This window comes from Aptenodytes forsteri, unplaced genomic scaffold (assembly GCF_000699145.1).
Source record: "Aptenodytes forsteri isolate BGI_AS27 unplaced genomic scaffold, ASM69914v1 Scaffold311, whole genome shotgun sequence".
Classification (NCBI taxonomy): Eukaryota; Metazoa; Chordata; class Aves; order Sphenisciformes; family Spheniscidae; genus Aptenodytes; species Aptenodytes forsteri.
Window position 1 is genome coordinate 3,278 of NW_008795860.1, and position 15,852 is coordinate 19,129.

The 15,852-nt window shown below is 42.4% G+C and overlaps 1 protein-coding gene across 2 annotated transcripts in view; it reads left to right on the plus strand.

Annotated features, from left to right (window-relative positions):
- Positions 1-1,313: 1,313 nt before the first annotated feature.
- The window catches only part of LOC103902879 (myosin heavy chain, skeletal muscle, adult), a 220,772-nt gene continuing 206,233 nt past the window's right edge, over positions 1,314-15,852 (plus strand). For both annotated transcript variants that reach the window (XM_019473315.1, XM_019473314.1), the window contains exons 1-28: positions 1,314-1,416; positions 1,900-2,142; positions 2,231-2,374; positions 2,467-2,623; positions 5,909-5,936; positions 6,035-6,149; positions 6,346-6,438; positions 6,569-6,632; positions 6,725-6,823; positions 6,930-7,033; positions 7,133-7,271; positions 7,922-8,040; positions 8,158-8,307; positions 9,091-9,261; positions 9,638-9,944; positions 10,225-10,301; positions 10,557-10,644; positions 10,740-10,857; positions 11,483-11,606; positions 11,692-11,828; positions 11,933-12,188; positions 13,056-13,298; positions 13,525-13,701; positions 13,788-13,933; positions 14,021-14,111; positions 14,200-14,589; positions 14,830-14,956; positions 15,136-15,254. In XM_019473315.1, the coding sequence (XP_019328860.1) occupies positions 1,936-2,142; positions 2,231-2,374; positions 2,467-2,623; positions 5,909-5,936; positions 6,035-6,149; positions 6,346-6,438; positions 6,569-6,632; positions 6,725-6,823; positions 6,930-7,033; positions 7,133-7,271; positions 7,922-8,040; positions 8,158-8,307; positions 9,091-9,261; positions 9,638-9,944; positions 10,225-10,301; positions 10,557-10,644; positions 10,740-10,857; positions 11,483-11,606; positions 11,692-11,828; positions 11,933-12,188; positions 13,056-13,298; positions 13,525-13,701; positions 13,788-13,933; positions 14,021-14,111; positions 14,200-14,589; positions 14,830-14,956; positions 15,136-15,254 (3,990 nt within the window). In that variant the 5' untranslated portion in view covers positions 1,314-1,416; positions 1,900-1,935. The remainder of the gene's footprint in view (positions 1,417-1,899; positions 2,143-2,230; positions 2,375-2,466; positions 2,624-5,908; positions 5,937-6,034; positions 6,150-6,345; positions 6,439-6,568; positions 6,633-6,724; positions 6,824-6,929; positions 7,034-7,132; positions 7,272-7,921; positions 8,041-8,157; positions 8,308-9,090; positions 9,262-9,637; positions 9,945-10,224; positions 10,302-10,556; positions 10,645-10,739; positions 10,858-11,482; positions 11,607-11,691; positions 11,829-11,932; positions 12,189-13,055; positions 13,299-13,524; positions 13,702-13,787; positions 13,934-14,020; positions 14,112-14,199; positions 14,590-14,829; positions 14,957-15,135; positions 15,255-15,852) is intronic.

Here is a 15,852-nt window from a genome sequence, read left to right on the forward strand (position 1 = left end):
CTCTTCATACACAGGCCAGTGCCTGACGCTGGGTATTACCTTGGATCACAGGCATCATTTTTCTGACCTTGCCCCCGTGTTATTCACCGAGCTTTATCCACTGAGCTCTTTTAATAACCAAAATGCCAACGGCCAGGAGAAGAGCGTGTTTAGATCTGACAGTGTTTAAAGCAGCTCAAGTGACAGTGCCCTTTTCCTAGAACTAGATCAGTCACTCTCCAGGACTACCAGCAAATTCCCCCGTTCTCAGCGTATCAGCATTGTACAGGATGGCCTACCACTTCTAATACTCTGATATAGGCAGCAATGGGTTGATAGCTTTTGTTGCTGGAACTGTATGACTGTGTAAATGTGCAGGATAATTGTGATGGGATGGGAGTGCTGGACTGAGGATGTATCAGCGTGCAGAGGATCTCGGACTGTATGCTGTGTGTGTGATTGTGTGTAGAGTTGTGTTTGGGTGGAGGGGTGGTTTTTTTGGAGTTGCAGGTAGTGAAGGGTTACAGGGACCTCCCCTGCTTCCTGACTTGGTTGAGGACATTGCTTCATATACGTTGACAGTGGTTACCTACATGAGGAACAGGTTTAAGCTGTTTAGAAGTTTACTTTGCATTTTTGGCTCTATCATGTTCTTAAAAATCTGTACTAAAGGTGGAGGTACAGTAAAAACTTTGTTGATTACTTTAGTGCTAGTCACTAAATATTACACATTTATACCTAGTCAGCTCTGTACCTAATGCATTTTTTTGTCACCCTATCTTTCAACGGGAACGTTTAGAAAAGAAATGCAATTCTTTCTTTGTCTTGGCCTGCATCTTAATTCCCAAGACTGTCGTATGTAGGAATTTGGACTGTAACACTATTTGTTACTCTCATTTCAAATATTAGATGAACATAAGAGTTAAATTAATTTAACAAGAACATTTTAGCTTTTTTTCACACAGTTTATCTACTGCCCTTAATGCATTTCTTCATTAGCCTCAGAATATCATGAGGAAAACATTAATGTTATCTGCACAATGCAAATGGAAGAGTTGCAGCACAGACATGCAATAAAAATCTGCCTTGAGTCCAGGAGGAAAACACTGGAAATGCAGCAATAGAATCCGTAAGTCCTACATCCAAGTTCTCCAAGTGCCTTGGCTAATTGAGATTCTCTCCTTAAGTCTCTTGTCAAATTATTTATAGTCGATACATTCACATCATTGGTAAGATACAAAACATTTCTAAATATATCTGGTCAAATCAAATGACAATTATGCCCTTAGTTAAGTTTGCCAGACAATGCTTTGCCAAAAAATGTTTGCCAAAAAATGTTTTGACCGAAGAAAGAGGAAGAATCCAGAGCATCTGCCAACCAGACTCTATAAAAGTGTCTTTACAGCTCTCTGCCCTGTCTCCAAGAAAAGTTTCAAGGTAAGTGTGCTGGGTCTAGTGATTTGCTGAAATTAGGCATCCCCCTTTACTGCATATTATGCAGTATATTCTTCCCTGTGAAACTGGTTTCCAAAGAAGTTTTTCCATCTGCTTGCAAGGCATCTGTATATTTTCTACATATAGCTTTTTTTGAATTTTACATAAAAATAAGAAGGTTCCTTTAACATAATTCATATTCTCAAATATGACACTGTACAATCTGTACAATCTGTAAAGCCAATGTACGATCTGTACAGTGTCACAAGACACAAATAACAGCAATTCTTAAAAGGTTATTCTGTATTATTCAAGGATGAAAACAATACTTTTCTCTTCTGGGTTTAAATCACTAAACAAGAGGAAGGCTTGTTTTGCTATTTTTAGCAATTCTAGTATGTGCTTAATTTTAAAACATTGGAAAAGGCTCCTTGCAAGCAAGGTACATTAATGATCTATTGATGCTACATTTCTTTTCTTCCACAGGGTTCTCTGCTGACGTGCCTTCAATAAAGTGCAGACATGACCTCTGCAGACTCTGAGATGGCTGCCTTTGGGGAGGCGGCTCCTTATCTCCGAAAGTCAGAAAAGGAGAGAATCGAGGCCCAAAACAAACCTTTCGATGCCAAGACATCGGTCTTTGTGGCCCATCCTAAAGAATCCTTTGTGAAAGGGACAATCCAGAGCAAAGAATCAGGGAAGGTCACTGTCAAGTCTGAAGCAGGAGAAGTGAGTAAAAAGCAAGGCTTCAATACTGTGTGTATTCCCAGTTTCAGCTCTTAGCTGACATACGTGCATCTCTTTCATCATCTGACAGACCCTGACCGTGAAGGATGATCAGGTCTTCCCCATGAACCCTCCCAAGTATGATAAAGTTGAGGACATGGCCATGATGACCCACCTCCACGAACCCGCTGTGCTGTACAACCTCAAAGAGCGTTATGCAGCCTGGATGATCTACGTAAGTACCAGCAGCAGTCTTCCTTTGGGTAGCAGGAGGAACTGCTCTGCCAGGCTAAGTGGAAGCCAACGTGCTGTCTCCCTTCCTCGCAGACCTACTCGGGTCTCTTCTGCGTCACTGTCAACCCCTACAAGTGGCTGCCGGTGTACAACCCGGAGGTGGTGTTGGCCTACCGAGGCAAGAAGCGCCAGGAGGCCCCTCCACACATCTTCTCCATCTCTGACAACGCCTATCAGTTCATGCTGACTGGTGAGTTGCTTGGTTTTCTTTAAAATTATTTGGCTATGAACACTCGCAGAAGAGAAAAAAAGTCTTTTCACCGCAAAATAGTTCAGTTTAATGGTGTTGGTAGGGTAGATGTCCTCTCACCATTGGAAACATTTTCTTTACTGGACACCATCATTGAGATCATGTTTCTAACAATCAACATTAGAATTTACTGTCCAAGATATTTGGGAGGATATGGTTTAACGCTGAAGACATTGTCAGATTTTCCTTCGAAGTAATTTCGATAAACTTTTAAAGTTCTGTTTTTTTCTTAGTTGAGAGGCTTGTTCTTTGAATCATTTGCTTTGCAAGACTGAAAGTCACTAGGGTGGAATTCCATAAATAAGATTGGGTGTAAAGGGAAAGGAAATTCAACATTGAAGCCAATACTTCCTATGGTGGTTTTACAAAAACTCAGGAAGCAGTCTTAGTGAGACATTACAGTGAAACCTGCTCGGAAAATTGATACTTCCTCCCTCCATCTCAGAAACAATTTCTTCTTTTCTAGTCATTATTATAAATGGAAGTAATAAGAAGGGTAGTGAAAACTTTTCTAGCATTGTCTAAATCTCCAGACTTTCAAGAAAGAGCAGATTAGTCAGAAAAATATTAAACAGAGAGGTATTTTTTAATTTGTTAAAATAAATCTTGTTCCCCCCCTCCCTCCCCAATTACTGTATTTAGTTCTGTAATATTCAGAGTGATAAGAAGGTTAATTGGAAGAGAATACTATGAAAATGGAACAATAATAAATTGATGTTTAGTTAGTGTGTCTTATCATGGCAGTATTTATGTAAGTCATCCTATATTTACTCTTGCTGACACCTTCAAGAGATGTGCAGGAACTTGGTGAACACAAAGCCAGACTTTTCCACTGGGAGTTATTTACCTAACGGCTTAGTCTCTTTAGACTGCATGCAGATTATTGGAAAACAACATCCTAGAGGCATAGAAAAAATGTAAATCATCTGGCAAAAAGGACTTTCTTTGAAAGCTAGTCCAGCTACGCAGCCTATTAAGGTAGGTTATTAAACACACATAGACTTTCTTCAAAACATAACTCTGGCTAGTTAACTGTGCAAACATATGAAGGCATGCAAAATTAAAGGTTTGAGAACATCTTGCAGCACTCATAAAAGCTTATACTTATTTCTTTTTCAAATACATAAGGAGCAGAAGGGCTTAAAATGAGTCTGTAGAGTCTGTACTGACACAGTCAAAATTTAAAAAGACAACTTGGAAAATATGTCGTATCAGAACAACTAAATGCAATTTTCATTTGTTTACCTTAAAGCAGTGTGGGAAGTATTCATTTCTGAAACTCTTCCTTATAGTGGGGTTCATTAGAGGAACTTCGTCTGATTGAAGTGTCCTTAAAAAAACCCCAACAATAAAATAAACACTAGAAATCACCAGGACAGAATTCAACCAGGCATTCCAGTGGAACTCTACAGATCAAAAATTCTCACTGAAAATTGCCTGGAAAATGACGAGTGTTACATTAACTTTTAAAAAGAGTTGTGAGGGAGTTTTAAGGAACAGCATACCAGTAAGCTTGGTTTTCGTAAAAGGCAAACTGCCAGCAATTTCTAAACAAGGCAATTACTGAGCATGTGAATATATGTGACATACCAAGAAAAAAAAGATGTATTTTTTTTAAAGGGAAGTCTTGCCTTATAAAACTACTGTTTTTTTTTTTTTAACAAAGGAGGGCTGGTTAAGGTAACCTATCTAAATTCAACAAAGATCTTCAGTACAGTTGATAAAGCAGCTATTCTTAGCATATTTTTTTATGCTTACATTCACTACTAGCTATAGAATTGAGAAGGTTCAAAAAAAACTGCTTAAGAAAAAGGAAGACATGGTAAAAATAGTTTTTTTCAGTTTTCGTAGTGCAAAGATTTTATCAAAGAAGTAGCACTGGGATCTGTTCTGGGACTTCTGCTGTTCAACATTTTTTTAAATGATCTGGAAATGATGACAAGCTTTCTGATTTGACAAAGTCCTTCATGCCAGTAAATATGAAGTCTAACAGTGAAGAATTTCAGATGGACTTTATGACATTAAATGATGAAATTATTATTCAGTGATGTGGCAACAAAGTTTGGTCAACAAGAAAGTAAAACAATGGACATAGGAAAAAAACACAAAAGATGGGCTCATTGCTGACAACTACTGCTTCTATTATAGATATCCTTTAATGTAACTTCAAAAATTTTGGCTCAGTGATCAGTAACCTACAAAATAGCAAGTTGAAAGGTGGAGATCACTGAGCAAGAAATAGAGACCAAAACAGAAAACAACATTATATCATGGTGGTTACCCAAGGAATGTCCGCACCTTGTGTACTGTATGCATTTCTGCCCTTCCTTTTTCAAAAAAGAATGTAGTAGAAATGGAACAGGTCAAGAGAAAGATGAAAAGGTTTCCTAAAAGCATGGCAGGACATCTGCTCAGGTAACTCTAGAGAAATGATTTGTGCTACTTTATAAAACTATGCATAGCATGGAGAATATGAATAGACAAGGAAAGAGTACATGAAAAATCAAGCTCAGCACCAACCACGTTTTTTTCCTTCACACAGTAAGTGGTTCAAAAATGGAGCAGACTGGATGATAAAAGTTGAAGCAACACAAAAAGAACTGAGCATGGGTTAAAAAAACAACCAGACAAAATTCTGGAAAGCAAACTCAGCCCAAGCTATTGCACACAAAAACATCAAATCTAGCTCTGGAAGTACCAAAATTTCAATATTTTAGAGTATGGGAGAGTATTCTGGTAAAAGGTTGCTACATGCTTATGATGTTTTTGTGATTTTCTTTTGGCAACAATTGATTGGCCACTGACAGAAAAACCATCTAGGGGGGCCTATGGACTGATCAGGAGTCGTTCCTATGTTATAAATTTTATGAGAAGCACCTGCTCCAGTTCACTTTAGCTTACAGATAGTTCAATTAATCAGTAAATCTACAAAAATACTCCTTAGTTGGAATCCTTTTCATAAAGAAAATGAGCAGCTTGACATGAAAGAATATCCAGAAAAAGAAGCGTGTATACTACACCTGACATCCACATCCGTGTTGACATGTCAGCTTCCCAGCTACAGCTGGGAACTTTAAAATGTTCAAAAGGAATTAAGGGTGAAGGAACACAGATTATGAAAGGAATTAGCTGCCTACTGCTAGTGCATTTTCTAAAAGTCCCAGGAATATTTTATCCAGGATATTCATTATACATAGTAATAATCTGTTTCTGCCTCTTTCACAGATCGCGAGAACCAGTCAATCCTGATCACGTACGTACACTCCCTGCCCGGGTCCCTGCGGGGCTGCCTGGTGCCAGGGGCCCTCCTGCCTGACCACACGCTCTCTGCCTCTCTCTTTGGTTTGACAGCGGAGAATCCGGTGCAGGGAAGACTGTGAACACAAAGCGTGTCATCCAGTACTTTGCAACAATTGCAGCGAGTGGCGAGAAGAAGAAAGAGGAGCAGCAGTCAGGCAAAATGCAGGTGAGTCAGGAAGAACAGACTGAACATTTGGCATGTAATTGCCACGTCAGCTAAACACTGTAACTGAATAATTATCTCATCCTGTAGAATGCTTGAGGGTGAAATCGTTAATTAATAGATGCTAGCGCATCAATGCTTTCCTCTGTTCCTGGCATGATTTTTGGAAAGGATGACCAGCAATAATTATAGTCCTCAGGGAACGCTGGAGGATCAAATCATCAGCGCCAACCCACTGCTGGAGGCCTTTGGAAACGCCAAGACCGTGAGGAACGACAACTCCTCACGCTTTGTAAGTTGTTGCTTTGGACAAAATCTCTCCCTCTCATTACAAGATAAGTGATGGCCCCAGCAGTATGCCACGTAAAGGAGACGTCAAAAGAACCCATCCAGGCTGAAATGCTGCTGCTTCTCCTTAACAGGGCAAATTCATCAGAATCCACTTTGGAGCTACAGGCAAACTGGCTTCTGCGGACATCGAGACTTGTAAGAGCCTCTCCTGGCCTGATCCCATTCCTTCCCAAATTCCCACCTCCATGTGCGTTCCTGTGCCTAACTCTTTCCATCTTCCTTGCCAGATCTGCTGGAGAAGTCCAGAGTCACTTTCCAGCTCAAGGCAGAAAGAAGCTACCACATATTTTACCAGGTCACCTCCAACAAGAAGCCAGAGCTAATTGGTAGGCAGGATCATTATGTCTTTTTGAGGATGATCTCTGAGCAAGAGTTCCCTCTGTTACCTGGTTGGCAAAACTAAGCCTGTGCCTTGCCTTTTCCTGCTTTCAGACATGCTCCTCATCAGCACCAACCCTTATGATTTCCACTTTGTGAGTCAAGGTGAGGTCAGTGTTCCCAGCATTGATGACCAGGAGGAGCTCATGGCTACAGATGTAAGTAACACAGCAAAAAGGTACCTTCTGTACATGTCTCGAAGGTGACATAGATGACCTCTTAAGGACATGTATTTTGCTTCATTTCTTTGACTGCAGAGTGCCATTGACATCCTGGGCTTCACCGCTGATGAGAAGACAGCCATCTACAAGCTGACAGGGGCTGTCATGCACTACGGGAACTTGAAGTTCAAGCAGAAACAACGAGAGGAGCAGGCAGAGCCCGATGGCACAGAAGGTCCTTAGCAACTGACCTTTTAATAAGGAAATCTGTTTTGGGAAGATACTTTTTTTAGACAGGACAAAAGCTATAGCTTAATCAAGTGAAAACTAAGTACTGTTTGTTTTAGTGTGCATGAAGCTGTGAACCTGATTCTCTGATCTTTGGCCCATCTTATTGAATGGTACTCCTTCAGGTTGCTTTTTGATGGGCTAGTTTCATGCATTTTTCCATTTAGCATGCAGAGGGTTTTGACAAGCTTTTTTGAAGAGGCAGCCTCTCTAGTTTCATACATAGGCTCTAGGATTAGCTCTGGCATGTACATACTTCTCCTATTGGCACTGTAGACCATGGCCTATTTAAATATAAGATGCCAAGTTGTACTCTTCATGTGCTTTTAAAGTGAAAGTTATTAAAAGCATTTTTTCAGTTTATAAATTTAGTTAAAATATTCAAGGAAAGGTTTCTTATGAATAACTACTTTCAGAAAAATACCAATATTGGCTTTCATAGCTTTCCTGTATTCAATATGCTTGCTGTGATACTAGATTAAAAGATTTGCAGTCAAGAATTTTGAACATTGGTGTCATTTTGAGACACACACCCATTGATCAAATTCCAGTCCTTGTCCAATGATCATTTTTTTCTTTGTCTCTCTTGTCTTTCAGTTGCTGACAAGGCCGCTTACCTGATGGGTCTGAACTCAGCTGACCTGCTCAAAGCCCTGTGTTGTCCCCGAGTCAAGGTTGGGAATGAATATGTGACCAAAGGTCAAACTGTGGAGCAGGTAAAATAATCCGTTACTAGGAATACATGGTTATACCTCAGAATTTCTCTTCAGACAGATAAAGTTCCTTAAAATTTCTCTGTGCGGTAACTTTTATGTATTTCCCCTTTGCTTTAGGTGCACAATGCTGTAGGTGCTCTAGCAAAGGCTGTCTACGAGAGGATGTTCTTGTGGATGGTTGTTCGTATCAACCAACAGCTGGATACGAAGCAGCCCAGACAGTACTTCATTGGTGTCCTGGACATTGCTGGCTTTGAGATCTTTGATGTGAGGAACAGGGATTTCACAACAACTTAATGGAAGGGAGAATGGGTGTTAAGAAAATTCTAAGACTTCTTTCATGAAGAGTCAGATTTTTTGTAAAAAATACTATGATCAAGAGATCTTACTATTAAAGATATTGGCCTTTTCAACCATTAGATCTTAATAGGAAAGAAACTAATACCACTGCATGCAAGAATATTAAGTTTAGTTAACAGAAAAGAAAAAAGGAAGAAATCCGTGACAAAGTTATATGAGCCAAAGGTGTGGAAAATATTGAAAGAGAATAGGAAATGCTCATGCTGTTGGTGAAAGAACCCCAAAAGATTCCATACCAGCACATGGAAATATCTAAAGCCACTCTCTTAAGAGCAGAAAAATATTTGAGTAGCAAATTGAGGCGGTCTTCATGATCGGGGTGTTGGGAGAGGCAGAGTCTAGTAATAAATTTGTTCTGATAGGAGAAAGTGTGCTGAAGTTAATTACTAAATTTGCTTTAGAATTAAGGGATTCCAAAGAGATAAGGGATAATTATTGAAATTAAAGTATCCATATTATATGGAATGATAACATACAAGCAAAAAATATCTCTACATTACAATGAATTAGAAGTCTTTTCTCTCTTCAGAATGCAAGTACAGTCCCACTGAAGGATTTCTGGGAGAACAGATAGGGAAGGGGCCTTATATTTGTCTGAAGAGATGCTTGAAGGATCAGAACTACACAAGGAAAAGCCTTGTGGTGATGGCTGAACCTTGAAAATGTTGCATCTTTTTTTCCATTTGGCAGTTCAATAGCTTTGAGCAGCTGTGCATCAACTTCACCAATGAGAAACTGCAACAGTTCTTCAACCACCACATGTTCGTGCTGGAGCAGGAGGAGTACAAGAAGGAAGGAATTGAATGGGAGTTCATTGACTTTGGGATGGACCTGGCGGCCTGCATTGAGCTGATTGAGAAGGTATCCTTCCTGTTCAGGTGCATGTGTATGGAATGCACCATATGCACCGTATGCAATGTTGGAATTCTCTAGTTATTGAGGGATACATACAGAATTTGGTTACGTCTGGATGAAAATGATAAATTTCAGTTATTAAAGTGCTCTGTATTTCTGTAATTTGTAATGTTGCCAGCAATGGTTAAAAGTAGTTCCACAAGTAAAGGCGAAACAGCAAGGATGGAAAATGAATTTCAGTTAATTTTATGTGACATATTGTCCAGAAAACAACAGAAGCAACCTTATCTTCTGATTTGTTTCACAGCTTTCTGTCCTAACACTAGCCTCTTTCCAACCAAAGAATCTGTTTCTCCCTCTTGTCTGTTGTAATGTCTTCCAGCCCATGGGCATCTTCTCCATCCTGGAAGAGGAGTGCATGTTCCCCAAGGCAACTGACACCTCTTTCAAGAACAAGCTCTATGACCAGCATCTGGGCAAGTCCGCCAACTTCCAGAAGCCCAAACTTGTCAAAGGCAAGGCTGAGGCCCACTTCTCCCTGATACACTATGCTGGTACAGTGGACTACAACATCAATGGCTGGCTTGAGAAGAACAAAGATCCCCTGAATGAAACTGTCATTGGGTTGTACCAGAAATCATCTCTGAAGACACTGGCTTTACTCTTCGCCAACTATGGTGGGGAAGCAGGTAAGATCAGTAAAATCCATTTCCATATGTTCATACTGTACAAAGGAGAATCTCAACACAATGTTAAAGGCATCTGCTCATTTTCTTCAATTCTGTAGAGGCTGGTGGTGGTGGTGGCAAGAAGGGTGGCAAGAAGAAGGGGACACTGGCTTTACTCTTCGCCAACTATGGTGGGGAAGCAGGTAAGATCAGTAAAATCCATTTCCATATGTTCATACTGTACAAAGGGGAATCTCAACGCAATGTTAAAGGCATCTGCTCATTTTCTTCAATTCTGTAGAGGCTGGTGGTGGTGGTGGCAAGAAGGGTGGCAAGAAGAAGGGTTCTTCTTTCCAGACTGTCTCAGCTCTTTTCCGGGTAAGTACAGAATTCACTACCTTATTATTAAAAATACCCACTGAAATAACAGAAGAGTTCAGCAGAATTGCTGTGAGAAGACAGCCCTGTAATTCCCTGAGCGGACTCTGATTCATATTTATTGAAGGAGGTTTACACCAACATAACCATGCATTTCAGTCAAGATACTGAAAGATTCAGTTTTTATATGCAAATCTTATATAAGCATGTATTGCTTGTAAGCTTTATTCTAAATTTCACCTTGTAATCTCACAGGAGAATTTAAACAAGCTGATGACAAATCTACGCAGCACTCACCCCCATTTTGTACGATGCATCATCCCAAATGAAACAAAAACACCTGGTAAGGGGATCTAATAGGGGGAAAACTCAGGCCAGAGAACCTCTTCTCCTGCGTATTAAACAGTGGAGTAGTCACTCATGGATGGTGTTTGTTAGGTGCCATGGAGCATGAGCTGGTGCTGCATCAGCTGCGATGCAATGGTGTGCTGGAAGGGATCAGGATTTGCAGGAAAGGATTCCCCAGCAGAGTCCTGTATGCTGACTTCAAACAGAGGTGAGAGCGCTCCACCTTTCTCCCCATTCTTTTCCTGTTCCACACCTTCTATGTCCTAAATTACTTAAATTACTACACAGTTTAGTGTATACACTCTGTAATCAAATCACATTTCAGTAGTCTACTACTGGAAAACAATGAGGTTACATAAAAGTTGCCTTGACTTTCCATCCACTTCACATCCGAACAACAATACATGTTTCCACCCAATGTCCTAAAAATGCCTCTGAACTGTCTTTAGGGAGGTCTGCCCCTATCAATGACGTAGTCAGCTGTTGCTGAAAATGACCAGCTGAGAGCCGTTGCTGAGAACAGGCTGAGTATCCTAACACAAATGTTGAGTTGTGTTAGTAGTAGTACTAATAGAAGTATCACTGAGAAGTAATACAAAAATGTTTCACTACCAGTTCACGATGATATGACGTGGGTGATGATCAGGATTCCCTTGGACTCTGAGTTAACAGTACGAAATCTTCACTGACACTGTCTTGAAAGAATGGACTGTCTCTCTAATACATGACATTACTCAGTCAGACAGTCAGCTCTTGCTGAGAAGGCTGTGGGGTTCAGTTGCAGTGGTGGTTTCAGTAATGCGGATTTCTTCATGTTCTGCTTTCTCCTACAGATACAGAGTGCTTAATATAAGTGCTATTCCAGAAGGTCAGTTCATGGATAGCAAGAAGGCTTCGGAGAAGCTTCTTGGGTCCATTGATGTGGACCACACCCAATACAGATTTGGTCACACCAAGGTAGAATAAGTCCTGCATTCAAACACTGTGTGCCTCTGTTATGCACTACTTGAGACTGATGTGTTACAATGTTCCCTTTCTTAAGGTGTTCTTCAAAGCTGGGCTGATAGGTCTGCTGGAGGAGATGAGAGATGAGAAACTAGCAGAGATTATGACCAGGACACAAGCCAGGTGCAGGGGCTTCCTGATGAGAGTGGAGTATCGGAAAATGGTGGAGAGGAGGTAGACATTTCTCACCCACGTATCATGTTCTCACAGGTCTTGGCTAATTGAGTCTAAATTTATCCAACCCAAGGTATGTAATAACCATGTGATCTTTATTTCAGGGATGCCTTGTTCTGTATCCAGTACAATGTTCGTGCATTCATGAACGTCAAGCACTGGCCCTGGATGAAGCTGTTCTTCAAGATCAAGCCCTTGCTCAGGAGTGCAGAATCTGAGAAGGAGATGGCCAACATGAAACAGGAGTTTGAGAAAACTAAGGAAGAGCTTGCAAAGTCTGAGGCAAAGAGGAAGGAGCTGGAGGAGAAAATGGTGACCTTACTGCAGGAGAAAAATGACCTGCAACTCCAAGTACAGGCAGTGAGTATCACCGTTCATGTGTCCCTGGGAAAAGAATGATATACAGTCAGAATGCTTCTTACCCTAGGCAGGGACTTGCAGGAAGCTGACAAACGTGCAGTAGAAAACAGTCTAAATGACACACACTAACGCTGGGTAAACAGGCACTGACGGGGGCGTGGCGAGTCTCATGGCAGCCCCACATGAGGCTCGGCTTTCCCGCTGTCTGAGGAAGGAGCCACGTAACGCTAGCCAACACGTAATCCACAGCAGAGAGCTCTGAACTGGAAGGGAAGTATCTCCATCTAGTCAACTTTCAAAGCAGTGTATCTGTCTAGCAGAGTAAAGGCAAACCTGAGAAGGACCCACTTTTCCTACTTACAGCTACACTAGAAGGCCTTGATTACTTTCAGAAACAAACTCGGTTAGGAAAAGGCAGTTTCTTCACACCAAACAAAACACCACTTGCTCCACTAAATTATTCTCACAAAGCCTTTACTCCCCAAATATTACGAGGTTCATGATGAGTCAATTAAAAAGAAGACGCTATTGAATACCTTTTCCGCCAGGAAAAAAGACTCCAAGCCCTTGCTCCTGCTGAAACTAGTAACTGAAGTGACCGCTGTTCTGTTGTGCTTGTGGGTGCATGAGGTATTCTCATAGCTACTCTCTCAGTGAGGCATTTTTAAGAGACACAAAAAATTTGGAATCAACGTTGATTCCAGAGGAACAGGTTTCCCAGTAGAGACCGGGCAAGATCTTCCAGTTGCTGGAGTGGAAGGCCAGGTTCAGCCCCCACTTTAACACGTGCCTACTCAGTGATACAAAAGACAGAGTGGAGAAACTTCAAAACATTACAACCCCCACAAACCTGTGTCTCCCCACCAGGAAGCAGATAGCTTGGCTGACGCTGAGGAAAGATGTGACCAGCTCATCAAAACCAAAATCCAGCTGGAAGCCAAAATCAAGGAGGTGACTGAAAGGGCTGAGGATGAGGAAGAAATCAATGCTGAGCTGACAGCCAAGAAGAGGAAACTGGAGGATGAGTGTTCAGAGCTGAAGAAAGATATTGATGACCTCGAGTTAACGTTGGCCAAGGTTGAGAAGGAAAAGCATGCCACCGAAAACAAGGTACTCACACAGTGAGTCACATAAAGGGTGAAGGGACAGATGCCTCCCACATCAGCCTGGTATCCTCAGAGCGAGGCTAGGTTTGGAACATACCAGGAGCATCACAACGGGGCAGCTAGGCAGCCCAAATAAAAACCAAGCTCCTGGCTAAGCACTGCAAAGTGAAAAGGTCGCTGCAGTAGCAGTCAAGTCTTCTACACAGACTTTTGTCACTTACAATCAACAGGTGAAAAACCTCACAGAGGAGATGGCAGCCCTGGACGAGACCATTGCCAAGCTGACAAAAGAGAAGAAAGCCCTCCAAGAGGCCCATCAGCAGACACTGGATGACCTGCAGGCAGAAGAGGACAAAGTCAATACTCTGACCAAAGCTAAGACCAAGCTGGAGCAACAAGTGGATGATGTAAGCACACGTGTAGCTAAATGAACAAGAAAACTTTGTAGAGGAAAGCGTAGCCAGCAGAGCACTGATGGTCTTGCTCTTTGTAGCTGGAAGGGTCCCTGGAGCAAGAGAAGAAACTGCGCATGGACCTTGAGAGAGCTAAGAGGAAACTGGAAGGAGACCTGAAGCTGGCAAATGACAGCATAATGGATTTGGAAAATGATAAGCAGCAGCTGGATGAGAAACTGAAGAAGTAAGTGTGGCTGTGGGGCCCCTGAGTGCTGGGCTGGGGCACTTGTCTTTTTTCTTTGAGCTCTAACCCGCTTTGCTTTGCCCAAAGGAAAGACTTTGAAATCAGCCAGATCCAGAGCAAAATCGAGGATGAGCAACTTCTGGGCATACAGTTACAGAAGAAGATCAAGGAGCTGCAGGCAAGTCTCTCTTCCTTCTCTTCTGCCCTTCAGAAATACAGCAGGTAGGAGGAGGGCCCGGGTGTGAAGGGTCCGTAATGTTCCCCAGGCCCGTATTGAGGAACTGGAGGAGGAAATTGAGGCAGAGAGGACCTCTCGGGCAAAAGCAGAGAAGCATCGGGCTGACCTCTCCAGGGAGCTAGAGGAGATCAGCGAGCGCCTGGAGGAAGCAGGAGGGGCTACCGCAGCTCAGATTGAGATGAACAAGAAGCGTGAGGCAGAATTTCAGAAGATGCGTCGTGACCTCGAAGAGGCCACGCTGCAGCACGAAGCCACGGCTGCCGCCCTGCGGAAGAAGCACGCGGACAGCACAGCTGAGCTTGGGGAGCAGATCGACAACCTGCAACGAGTGAAGCAGAAGCTGGAGAAGGAGAAGAGCGAGCTGAAGATGGAGATTGACGACTTGGCCAGTAACATGGAGTCTGTCTCCAAAGCCAAGGTACTGAAAAATATACGGAAAACAACTTGAAAATAAATAATGTTGAAAGATATCCTTTTAAAACATGGTCAGGTTACAACATAACTCTCTGTCTCTGTATGGAACTGTATTTCTAACCTAACGCCAATGAGCAGTATATAGCTTGCACGTTTGTTCACACTTTTCTGGTGAGAATCCTGCTGTTCAGAATGAGGAGGCGTCCAGACACGAATCTTCCTTCGTTCTCTGTGATCTCCACAGGCAAATCTGGAGAAGATGTGCCGCACTCTGGAAGACCAGCTGAGTGAGATTAAGACAAAGGAAGAAGAGCATCAGCGCATGATCAATGACCTCAGTGCTCAAAGAGCTCGTCTGCAGACAGAGTCAGGTGAGACATCCTTATTCCTGAGGTGCCATGGGAGGATCTGCACACCATGAGCATACCACAGGGTGCAAAGGGACAACTGGTATAACCTCTCCAGGCCACTCCTGATTATATGCGTTTACAGGCAGAAACTGTCATAGTATTAATAGTCTAGTTACTTTTCTTCATTTTACTTTTCCCAGGTGAATATTCGCGCCAGGTGGAGGAAAAGGATGCTCTGATTTCTCAGCTGTCTAGGGGCAAGCAAGGATTTACCCAACAGATTGAGGAACTCAAGAGACATCTAGAGGAAGAAACAAAGGTCTGGAAGTACCCTACTGTCCACAACATACATCACCAAAACACATGTAGTACTGGAGGGAACACCAGTAATGGACATACCCCAACTCATAAGCTAGAGAGGGAAGGAAGTGTAATGATTTTGATGCTGGAGGAAGTCATCCACAAGGCTTTCGTGAGATTCTGACGATACTCTCTAAGACAGGATTCAGACACATACGTCGTAACATTTACAGAAACAGCAGATTACTGTCCCCAGAGCACCTGTCACTAACACATCCTGATCCTCCAGCACACACTGATGAAGGCTTCGTCAGCTCCCAGCTTTGCATTTGCCTAATTAGAGTTCCATTCTAATTTCACTGCCAAGAGGCATCTCAAGACAAGTATTCCGGTTACCATTCCCAATGTCCCCACAGGCCAAGAATGCGCTGGCCCACGGCTTGCAGTCTGCTCGCCACGACTGTGACTTGCTCCGGGAACAATATGAGGAGGAGCAGGAAGCCAAGGGGGAGCTGCAGCGCGCCCTGTCCAAGGCCAACAGCGAAGTGGCCCAGTGGAGAACCAAATACGAGACGGACGCTATTCAGCGCACGGAGGAGCTGGAGGAGGCCAAGTAC